Source organism: Mesocricetus auratus, unplaced genomic scaffold (assembly GCF_017639785.1).
Source record: "Mesocricetus auratus isolate SY011 unplaced genomic scaffold, BCM_Maur_2.0 Super-Scaffold_100691, whole genome shotgun sequence".
Lineage (NCBI taxonomy): Eukaryota > Metazoa > Chordata > Mammalia > Rodentia > Cricetidae > Mesocricetus > Mesocricetus auratus.
Window position 1 is genome coordinate 45,586,447 of NW_024429267.1, and position 12,178 is coordinate 45,598,624.

The 12,178-nt window shown below is 51.6% G+C and overlaps 1 protein-coding gene and 1 pseudogene across 9 annotated transcripts in view; both read left to right on the forward strand.

The window, feature by feature from the left end:
• Cacna2d2 (calcium voltage-gated channel auxiliary subunit alpha2delta 2) overlaps positions 1 to 12,178 on the forward strand; it is a 130,526-nt gene that overhangs the window by 94,100 nt on the left and 24,248 nt on the right. For all 9 annotated transcript variants that reach the window (XM_040739812.1, XM_040739814.1, XM_040739813.1 and 6 more), the window contains exon 4: positions 2,596 to 2,655. In XM_040739812.1, the coding sequence (XP_040595746.1) occupies positions 2,596 to 2,655 (60 nt within the window). The remainder of the gene's footprint in view (positions 1 to 2,595; positions 2,656 to 12,178) is intronic.
• On the forward strand, positions 4,461 to 4,579 carry LOC121137683 (annotated as a pseudogene).

Consider the following 12,178-nt stretch of genomic DNA (forward strand, 5'->3'; position numbering starts at 1 on the left):
TGTCTGCAGCCAATCTCCTCTCTCCATTCTGGATACTAGGAGGCCTTAATCTGACTCCTACATTACCTTAGACATGATACTAATAAAAGGTAATGGCCTCTGCAGATCTCCCAAGTAGCCTCAAGTCCCACTCTGAAGTATGTATGGGGTGCCAGGGAAGATAAGAGGCCACTAGATAAGAGTAGGGGGAGATGTCCTGATGCCCAAGGCTCCGGCTTCAAGGTGTGCCTTCAGGGCCACTTCCCCGCACTTGCTGGATCTTTTAGCCCAAGTAGCTTTGCACCTGGTGTAGAGTGGTACCCACTTCAAGTGTCACACACACCACCACAGACACATACTACATGATATGAAATTTGAGGTTTCATTCATTCATCCAAGGGGTTTAGGCCAAGGGAATATCCAGGATTTAGAAAGGGGGTGAAGGAAGGGGGGAATAAAGGAGGGGGAGGAAGGAGGGAGGGAGGAAGGACGGACAGGAGTTTGGCAGAGCCTCAAGAAAGCTTTTGCATGAGAGCATTTGGAGCTCCTGGTGGACTCCAGGGTGAGGGACATTCACATGACCAGACCTGTACTCTGAGATAAGGCTCCGGGTTGGGAGTGTGGAGTGGATGCAGAAAGATGTGATTTGGAGGGCAGGACCACCTGAGGGATACATTAGAGGGCAGGAGACAGAGGTTTCAAGAGAAGAGGGTTAGTCAGGTGGTGGTGGGCACGTCTTTAATTCTAGCACTAGGGAGGCAGAGGCAAGTGGATCTGTGAGTTCAAGGCCAGCCTGACCTACAGAGCGAATTGCAGGACAGCCAGGGCTACACAGAGAAACCCTATCTCAGAAAACATCAAACAAAAAAGAGACAGAAGAGGATTTATACCAGGACTGAGATAGCTCAGTGAGTAAATGCTTGCCACATAATATTTTAACATAAAAGTTGGGTGGGTGTGGCAGCCTGCCTGTAATCCCAGCACTCAGGAGGTGAAGACAGGATCCCTGGACAAGCTAGCAAGGCTGGTCAAATCAGTAAGCCCTGTGTTCAGCAAGAAGCCCTGCCTCTTCATGTACACATACAAACACACATACATACACACCCACACTGCATATACATATCTCCCAGATATGTATACCTACACCCACATACAATGAAAAGAGAGCTGTTCCAGGAGGATGTATAGGTTGTCATCACTTCAACGCAAGTAGGTTGAAGGTCATCTGGGGAAGTGTCCAGGAGCTCCAAAGGCCTCTCCTAGGCTTCAGTAGACCTTCTTCTCTGGGGCATATATGCCTGATTTGGGGATACTGGGGTCTTCTGATTCAAGTTGGGAACCTAGAGTCAGGGCGTGGGATGGATGGAGCCAAAATGAGGAACACTAGGTATAGGGAAACCTATGGAGGAGTGGTCTCTTTGGACCTCATGGACTAAGCAAGGTGAATACAATAGTAGGGGCTGAGCTATTGACCCAGACTCATTGTGCATCCTGGACAAGTTGCTCACTGTTCCAAGCCTGGGACATCCTCATCTGAGAATTCACAATGTTACCACACATAGTGAGCAGTAACGGGTGCGTATATGGCATTGGTCAGGAGACAGCTTGGCATGCAGTGTCCTCCTCACAAGCTGAACACCAGTTCCTGGTGGTGGTTATCACTGGAGTCCTCAAGACATCACTGAATTCTGTTCTTCAAGAAAGTCCAGAGGGTTATACTCAGTTTCATCCTTGTAGTCTTGGCCCTTCCTGATGAACAGAATCCATGGGAGTCCTGGGTTCAAGCCCAGAGGTTGGTCGGGTACCACGGCCTTCCATAAGCCTTTGTGGTGTGTCCAATACTAGCAGTACTGAGCCTCATCCCCCTCAGCTACTCCTCCCTGGAGATTATACCTGGCTACACACGACTCTGCCCTTCCCCACCATGAGAAGCCGGGCTGGCTGAGGCTGTCACATCTCCACATGTCAGAGTAGTCTAGCACTAAGCATACTGTACACAGTTCTGCTTTCAGGGCCACTCTGCCCTCAGGACTGGGCTTCATCGTCAAAGGCCACTGAAGCTGGCAGTAAAGGTTGGGAAAGGCTCGTGTGTGGGATGGAGGCCTGACAGCCCTGTGCAGAGGGCTTCAGGAAGCCTGGGAGGACAGTGAGCCTGAGTGAGTGGAAATGGAACTGTAGACATGTCCTTCTGGGCCTGGCCAAGGCAAGGCTGCATGATGAGACTCAATGACTTGTAGGGTTTCACACTCCTTGGGGAGGAGGACACTAGCTTACAGAGGGTAGGGGGCGGCACTGGGCTTGGCTAGGGGGACTGCCTGTGCCATCTTCTGAACAGGAAGCACTGCAGGGCCAAGTGCAGGGTGGCCTGTGGAAAAGCCACTTAGACCGCCTGGGCAGGCAGACCTCCTGAGGGCTCTAGTAGTATTCGGTAAGTGTCCTTTCCTACAAGCTGGCCACTATCTGGCCTAAGGAATTTCTGAGGATCTAATGGGAGAGGGAGAAGGAGGCCCTGAGTCCACATGGTCCTGGGGATACCGGGCATGGAGAGGGCTTTGGGTTGGACATGGAGCAGGCAGCCTGTCTCAGGCTCTGACTGCCCTGTGCTTTGTCCCTCAGAGACTAGCTGACGCGGCGGAGAATTTCCAGAAAGCCCACCGATGGCAGGACAACATCAAGGTAAGGACCACAGCATGTGTTGAACCAGCAAGCTGGCTCAACAGATAAAGGTGCTTGCCTCTGGCCTCGCAGCTTCAATCCCAGGACCCACTTAGTGGAAGGAGAGAACCCAGAGAACCCAGGGAACATGTGGCCCTCTGATCTCCATACATGCACTGTGGCATGTGTGCACGCACACACGTGCATACACGTGCAGGCACACACACACACAAAATAAACAATAAATATAAGTAATCAAAAAATACATACCACCCTCCAGCACCCAGGGTATGACACCTTGAGCTAGGGTGACATGCAGAGAATCGAGTGTGTGTTGCACAGACCCTCTGGAGGGAAAATGTTGGAGAGCAAAATCCTTTGTCCAACCCTCAACAAAAAAAAACTCAGCTCTCCCTCAGTGTTAGGGAATGTGATGTGAATATAAGTGCTCTGTCACTCCAGAGGAGTCTTGGGGTGACCTGTGAGAAGTCGGCTTTGTTTTAAAATGGCCCTTCCCAGAGAAGATACTGTGAATCTTAGAGAGTCCCAAGGTTGTAGGTGCCTCAACTCCAGGGTTCATCTGAGATTTTGATGTCATGACCCAGAAGACGCCGTGAGAAAGGGCATTGTCTGTGTCCTCTTGGTTGTGACCAGCAGTCTGTCCTCTTGGAGGCCCTCAGACTGGGCCCCAGGGACTGGCCTGCCAAAGTCACAGCCTTTCCTTTCACCATAAAAACACAGAAGTACAAACGCCTTGGAGCCAAGTACAGGACACAGGGTATAAATGGCCCAGAGGGTTGGAGAGGATGGAGCAGCCTTACCAGCCAATTGCTGGCTGGAACTGTGCACTCCTGACCCCTCTTGTTGGGCTAGTGTCCAAACTAGGGCAAGGCTGTTCCCAGACCCAGAGAAGCCCTAGAACCAGGGGTCATAGCACCCTCAGTAACCAGACCAGTGAACAGGACTTCCTGGATCTGGCCCATGGTTCCTAGGAGTCTCCTTGCTAAACATTGGGAAAGGCAGAGAGAAGTACCAAGAGCTTCCCAGGATCTAGGGACTAGTATATAGATGAGGGTAGGACATACATTGCCTCCTTCTAGCCCTGAGCCAAGCTGATCTAGATCCATGTGCCCTAGAAAGCAGGCGGAGCCGTTACCCCTACTTGCCGAGGTCACCTGTTGGTAGCAGAGATTTACAGCCTCTATCAGTCCCCAAGCATTCACATCTGTGGCCCAGACCCCTAAACTGCTCCTCATGCTCTGTCTCCTCAGACTGCCCTCCCCTGTCCTGCCTTGCCCTCGTGGTGGTAGCTTCTTTCACTGCTTGGTGGATGTTGGTACAAGGAGTTCACATGGCACATGGAGTCAGAGGCAATAGCTAAATTTCTTTTTCTTCCTCTATCTCATTCTCTCTCTTTCACGGGAACCAGGATCTTGAACATGCTGGACAAACACTCTACCAATGACCTGTACGCACCCAAGATGATCTTTTCAATGAACAAATAAGTTAGTGACTCTCACCCCCTAAACAACCCAGGAGAAACTCTTCTCTTACCCCACTCCATCGCAACCCCATCCCTTCCCAGCCAGGCATGGTTAATTGTGCATGCCTGCAGGCATGACACTTAGGAAACAGAAGCAGGAGGATAAGGAACTAGCTTTAGCTACACAGCAAGTTCAAGGCTAGCCTGAGCTACATGAGACCCTTGTCTCAAAAATGGGATTGGTGGGTAGAGATGCCTCAATGGATAAAGGCACTTGCCATGCAAACCTGGCAACCTCAGGTTGATACCAAGTCCCATGTTAAATTAGAAAGGGAGAACTGTTCTCTATTGCCATACCATCCTGAATGTGCCCGATCTCATCTGATCTCGGAAGCTAAGCAGGGTCCGGCCTGGTTAGTACTTGGATGGGAGACCACCTGGGAATACCGGGTACTGTAGGCTTTTAGCCGGGCAATGGCGGCGCATACCTTTAATCCCAGCACTCGGGAGGCAGAGGCAGACAGATCTCTGTGAGTTCGAGGTCAGCCTGGTCTACAGAACGAATTCCAGGACAGCCTCCAATGCCACAGAGAAACCCTGTCTCAGAAAACCAAAAAAAAAAGAAAAAAGAAAGGGAGAACTGACTCCACAAAGTTGTCCTCTGACCTCTCCACCTGACCTGCACCATAGCCTGTGAATACTGAACACACACACACACACACACACACACACACACACACACACGCAAATGACACGAGTACACACTCATGTGTTTTCTCCCCCCACCCCAAATAGAGCACTGGCTACTCTTCCAGAGGACCCAGGTTCAATTCTCAGAACCAACATGGCAGCTCCCTACTATCTGTAACTTCGCCTCTAGAAGATCAGGTGCCCTCCTCTGACCTCTATGGGCGTCGGGCATGAATATGGTACAGACATACATACAACTGAAGCATTCATACACGCAAAAGTAAAAAGTAAAAAGAAACAGGCAGTGGTGGCGCACACCTTTAATCCCAGCACTTGGGAGGCAGAGACAGGTGGATCTCTGTGAGTTCAAGACCAGCCTGGTCTACAGAGCTAGTTCCAGGACAGGCTCCACAGAGAAACCCTGTCTGAAAAAAAAAGTAAAAAGAGAGGAAAGGAGGGAGGGAGGGAGGGAGGGAGGGAGGGAGGGAGGGAGGGAGGGAGGGAGGGAGGGAGGGAGGGAGGGAAGGAAGGAAGGAAGGAAGGAAGGAAGGAAGGAAGGAAGGAAGGAAGTGGCTCTTATTTAACACTAAGACCATGCTGTCTCGTCCGGATAATCCATTTCACAGTTCCACCTGCCCTGCCCCGCCCAGCCCTGCTCAGGCCAGCTGTCTGACAGTCCTGCATCCTTTAACAACCTTGTTTCTTGGCCCTTCCTTCCTACCACACTAACTACCTCTGGGGGCCCTTCCTGTCCCAGGGTCTGCGTTTCTCCCGGTCTCCACCCGGAATCCCCTTCATTCCTCCTAGAATGCTCATCTAAGCTATCACCTCTCCTCAGCCCATTACCCCCCCCCCCCCCCCGTGCTCTGAGTATCCAGGGCCCCTCCACTTCTCCTCACTTTTTTCTGACCATCGGCTTCTTTTCTCCCATGTGCAGACATGTTGAGCAGGGCAGGAGTCAAGAAATAAAGGCACAAGAAGCCTTCCCTCCTCCTGGTTTTCCTTCCCTCCCAGTCCAACTCCAGAGAGGGAGACAAAGGCTACCACAGCTCCAAACTTGTTCCTCCTCCAGCTTCTTCAAAGCAAACCAACAAGCTGTGTCTTTCCCAGAGCTGTCCTGCTAAGCCTCTGGTGCATGAATTTCAGCAATTCCACTTATTCTGGGTCAGGGTGAGCACTGAAGATGCCTGGAAGAATGTGGGAGCTTAGGGATACCCAAGAAACTGAGAGGTGGTGGCTCAAGCCTTTAATCCCAGCACTCAGGAGGCAGAGACAGGCAGATCTATGAGTTCAAGGCCAGCCTGGTCTGCACAGCAAGTTCCAGAACAGCTAGGGCAACTCAGAGAAACCCCATCTTGAAACAAATAAACAAAAAAGAACAAGCAAACAAAAACACCACACATATATCCCTAGACCACAGCTTCTGTGAGACACAAGCAAGGGCTTCATTTTCCCCACGGCTAGCTAATGTTGGTGCTGCCAGTCAGCTCAGCATGGCCTCCGAGGGTGAAGGTGTCCACCAGGCTGCATGGACACCAAGCCAGTGATATATGGAGTGTCGTTGTGCATACCTGCCTTGTTTGCAATTGGCCTGGGCTGAAGCAGAGGGGGCTCTGGCTACTACCCTCCTGCTTGACCTGGGCTGCTGCAGATGTGGCTGTAGCCACAGACGGCACTGGCCACCGAACAAACAGGGCCTAGCCTTGTTTGCCCAATGCCCTGTTCCCTGTGTCACCCAGCCCATCAGTGCACCTGCCTGAGACCCTCAGAGGCAAGGGCTGTAGTCATCTGTTTCCAGGCTGCAAGGTCACTGCTGTTGCACATAAAAATCTGAGGCCACTGCAACTGCCTGTCTAACAGGCGTTAGTTCTAATGGTGGCCCATTAGCCCACCCGCCAGCCAGCACTGCTAGGGAGAGCTGGCAAGGACTGTCCATGGCAGGGCCTACAGCACCTGTGGCTGGGGAAAAGATGTAGTCTGGCCCTTGCAAGCATAAAACGCACCCTGAAAACCAGTGACCTTGAGATGGTGACCAACAGGAAGTCATAATCCTTCTCCATGCTCAGCAGAGAAAACTGACCCATGCCATAGTTCCAGCCTCAAGCTCAGGTCCCTTTCCAGGCTCAGCCTTCTCCCAGGAATATTCTTGTCCTTTAGCTCGTAGGGCTAACCCCAGGATTCCCCTTTCTAGCCCCAGCCTTAGGGGTGCGTGCCCACTGCTCACAGAATTTCAGTTTTCACCTGTGTGTCACAGACAGCACCCATCTCTATGTCACAGACAGTACTCATCTCTATGTCACAGACAGCACTCATCTCTATGTCACAGACAGCACTCATCTCTATGTCACAGACAGTACTCATCTCTATGTCACACACAGTACTCATCTCTATGTCACACACAGTACTCATCTCTATGTCACACACAGTACTCATCTCTATGTCATACAGTACTCATCTCTATGTCACACACAGCACTCATCTCTATGTCACACACAGTACTCATCTCTATGTCACACACAGTACTCTATGTCACAGACAGCACTCATCTCTATGTCACAGACAGCACTCATCTCTATGTCACAGACAGTACTCATCTCTATGTCACACACAGTACTCATCTCTATGTCACACACAGTACTCATCTCTATGTCACACACAGTACTCATCTCTATGTCACACAGCACTCATCTCTATGTCACACAATACTCATCTCTATGTCACACAATACTCATCTCTATGTCACACAGTACTCATCTCTATGTCACACAGTACTCATCTCTATGTCACACACAGTACTCATCTCTATGTCACAGACAGTAATCATCTCTATGTCACACACAGTACTCATCTCTATGTCACACACAGTACTCATCTCTATGTCACAGACAGTACTCATCTCTATGTCACACACAGTACTCATCTCTATGTCACACACAGTACTCATCTCTATGTCACACACAGCACTCATCTCTATGTCACACACAGTACTCATCTCTATGTCACACACAGTACTCATCTCTATGTCACAGACAGTACTCATCTCTATGTCACACAGTACTCATCTCTATGTCACACACAGTACTCATCTCTGTCACAGACAGTACTCATCTCTATGTCACAGACAGTACTCATCTCTATGTCACAGACAGCACCCAGGTAAGTGTCCCATATGTCTGCCTTACTCATGACTCCTTCAGATCAGGGACAGCCAGCCAGACCTGTGTCAGTGCTGTCTCTCACCTGTCCTTGTGCCCAGCCCAATGCTCTGGTGGCAAAGTGACCAGGAATGGTCTTCTTACTTCTGAGTGGGAAACGTGGTGGCATCCAAATGTTGTGGGCACAGAAAGGGTACTGGGCTTGTGGAGTTAGACTGGAATATTAACTGCACAACTAGTAGGGTATGGATCTCCCTACACAGAGCAGGGAACAGACAGTTGTGATATATTTGTATATGCACACACACATACCCCATGACACCAGCCAGGGTCTTAAGGGACCCTGGAGTCCATAGGAGCAGAGCTGAGATACAGTCAAGGGGTCAATGTAGTTCCAGGCCATGACCCTACACATTTGGGCTGGGGGGGGGGACAAGGAACCAGTAACCACAGCCCAGACTTGGGAATGCTACAGTGACCACGACTCTGACTTTCAGGCAGCTCCTCCCGTGGCTCCACACAGACAGGCAGCAGGTGGTCTGGTACCCATAACACTTAACAGTAGATGAAGATGGGCCACCTGCTAGACTGTGCCTGGTGCCAACATCACACAGTGCCAACATTGTTTGCCACTAAGCCACCACCAGGGAGGATCTGGGCCAGGGCATGCGTCAGGAAGAGGCGAGAGGACAGGTTGTTAGTCTGGATCTACAATAGTAGATAAAGCATACCCTGGAAGTCTGGTGGAGGCAATGGCCCTGCGTGTCTGATGGGGGAGGTAACTCTACCTAGGGAATCTAAAGAGAGATCCGTGAAGTCAGGACTAAGGCCTGAAGAGCCAGCTGGACAAGACAGGTGCCCCCATCCCCACCCCCACCCCCGCGGCCTGGGGGTCCAGTCCAGTCATAGTGCTCACCACTTGTCTCTGCCAAGCCAGTAACAGACGGCTCTCAGGAAAATAAAAGTCTTTTTTGGTCGAGCTAAGCTAGCAGTAGGTCATGGAAGGAAGGCCACATGACCTCACTGGTAAGGCGGGGCAGCTGCCTGGGCTCTGCACATGGGTCTGGTGGGCAGGTGACAGTCATGTCTGGGCAGCCTTGGCAGCTACCTTACAAAACAACAAATCTAGATGATGACCCTCCATCGAACTCATCCCAGACTGTCTTCCTCACCCTACTCCACAGCTGCGAACACCCCTCGTGTCCTCAGGCTTGGCTCCTGCTGAGGAGCAAACGTGCCCGGTGCGCACACCAAGTCCCGCCCCTCACCTGCCACCAGTGTAGACAGGTTCCTGGTTCAGGCCATGCGTGTGAGCTGGGGAGGCGATTTCCCCACCCTTTGCCAAGTTTGAGGAAAACAACCCCTGAAAGGAGAGACAGAGGAAAGTCATTGGGAAACATGCAGCACCTATTTCACCGCATCCAAAGGTCCTTTCCACTCCGCCCCTCATGCGGGCTGTGGGTGGGCCTCCTAGAGAGGCCTCTGGTATTCTCTGTCCTCTTCAAGATTCTGCATTTTATGGCATGTGGCTGGCACCTGGGTGCGAACTCATTGAGGCTTTGTGATCTTACCAGGCAACCTTGCATCATTATTAACAGGGGAGTGGATCCTGAAAATCGCCATGGACCTCCTGGGGAAACTTGTCCAGCTGGTGCCTCTGGTTTTTGTTTGCATTTTGAGACGAGGTCTCACTATGTAGCTCTGACTGTCCTGGAACTCGATCTGTAGACCAGACTAGGGTCAAACTCACAGAGATCCTTGGGCCTCTGCCTCCCGAGGGCTGGGACTAAAGGCGTGCACCAGAACACCCAGCTTTCTCAGCCTGCATTTACTCACCGATGAGAGATTGCCAATGTCCTGGTTAAAGTTTGACCCCCAGACCCTTCTCCAAGGCCCCTGCACTCACTCGCTAGTCTGCTTCCTTGCTGTTTAACCCAGGACATGAATCACTACAGCCAACATTCTGGTGTTGCTCTGGTAAAAGCAGACGCAAGCCTTCCCAAGGACCTGCCCCCGTGCGCAGCGACAGCTCATCCTGTCACACCAGCTCCATACCACATCACAAATAGCAATCACAGCTGTGTTTGCCATGTTCTTTCACATGTGACCTTGCCAAGGCTACCAGCCAAGGCAACGGGCAGGAAGACGGCAGATACCTGGGCCCCGCCCCCAGTCTGCAGGAACCTGACAATCCTGTATGCCATTTTCCCTTCATCTCTGATGCTACCAGCATCATATCTCCCTCTGAGACTGTAAACAGCAGGACAAATAAACAGCCGTGGGAACCGCTGAAGAGATGCCCAAGTGAGTGCCAGGGCATCCCAAGGATGCCTCGGGCACAGACGGGCCCCTCCCACAGCCTGACAATGCCCCCCACGCCCTTTCCTGTCCTTGCAGGAGGCTCGCCTAAAAAGTTGACAACTGAAGCCCCAGGTTATAATCTGCAATCCTCCCACTGCGCCCGCCTGTTTTCATTACGGAGGGAAAGAGCATCAGAGCTGTGTTTATAACCCCCTTTTAGATAACAAATCACATTTTCTTTTCGCCTGCGAGTGTGTTGAATTGATATTTTTTCCCCCTCAGTTTAATGGGTTTGTGTGTTCAGGAATGATCTTCATCAACCGAAACTCCTTATTGTGTTTGATGTAATGTCAGCTTTCATTACGTGCTTCTGTGTGAGCCGGGCACAGGGAAAGGCCGAGCCCCCTGGAGCCTGGGCCCTGGCTCAGCCCCCACCCAGGCTGTCTTCCAGGATGGGTGGGTGGGTGGCAAGTTTGGGTGAGGCTGGAGATGAGCTGGGAGGGCAAGTGGAAGCCTGGGTATGACGTCCTCTTTGTCCCTGTCCTGTTGTCTCTGTATGTTTAGGTCACCAAAAGTGCCACACGTAGTAGACACCTCTTGAGTTACCTTTGGCCTGGCATTGTGCCAGGCATTCAGTCACTGATCCAGAATGCTTGACTTAAAAGTTACTATGTCCAAAAAAAAAAAAAAAAAAGTTACTGTGTCCAGCCAATAGCCTGCACATAACCCCAGGACCCCTGAAGAAGGCAGCCTGAGACCATAGCCTTAAACATTTTCAAATACTGACCATCTGCAACCACAGACCCAGCCCCAGCATCTGGCCAAACCCTCCCCTGGAGGTATAAGGAGGCTCAGAGAGAAGGTGGGCCAACCCTAAGGTCACACAGTATGCCCTAGCCAGGCCTTGATTGGGCAGGGTATCCTATGTGACTTCCACCCATCATGGAGTGAGAGCTGGCTCTGTGCATGCTGCTTTGCAGGCAGGGCCTTGGGAACAGATCAGGCCACAAAGAAACAGCCCCAGATGTGTAAGGAACTCCTGGGACAACACTAAAGGATTTCCTTGTATAAAGCCACTGAGGAGCACCTGGGGAGAGTGACTTGGACAGTGGCCCTGGCCCTAGAGCCCACCAGGGCAAAGTGGGATGGCCCCTTCTGTGCAAGTGGCACTTGCTGACACTAGGCTCACCTTCTGGCGGCCTCTGTCAGCTGCACTCAGTTCTGATTAAAGATCATTAAACATGAAATTAGCCCGTTTGTGTTACGGGTCCCCGGGGCGGCGGGTGATTATGACGTGCAGATGGCCAAGAACCCAGGCGGTAGACAGGCAGACGCAGGCCAGGATGGGCAGGCAGGCACATGTGAGTAGGGGCCACAGGCAGGCCTACGGGCCCAGCTTTGTTTATTCCTGCTCCTGTTGTGTAAACCCCTTTGCATTTCACAACAAATCACAGATAATTAATAAGTACATGCTCGTAATGAGCAGGCTTTTTAATAGAAGAAATTGGAAGATGCAGTGTGAAGTCATTATTTCGCTGTTGCCAGGCTCTGTTCTGATTCTCTGTCTTCTTCACTCCCTGGCCCTGCCTCAGCCAGTCCCTCGGCAGCCAAACCGGCCCTGACCCTGCCCTCAACCAGCCTGCAGGGAAGACCCTGGTCCCCTGTGTCAGGGGAACCTGGAGCACAGCATCCTTCTAGAGAGCCTGAAGAATCTGAGATGAGCCTTGGGGTGGGGGAGGGGGCACCAGCAGCACTGACTCATACCACTCTTCCTGGGGTGGCTTTGGCTGGAGGAGGGGACTGCATCCCTCCCTCCTAGAGGAATCCAAAGAGCTGTCCTAGGCCTTGCACCTAGGATCCAGGCTGCAACTTGGCAGCCCCTGAGCTATGAGCACTCATCCAACTCCTCTCTCGT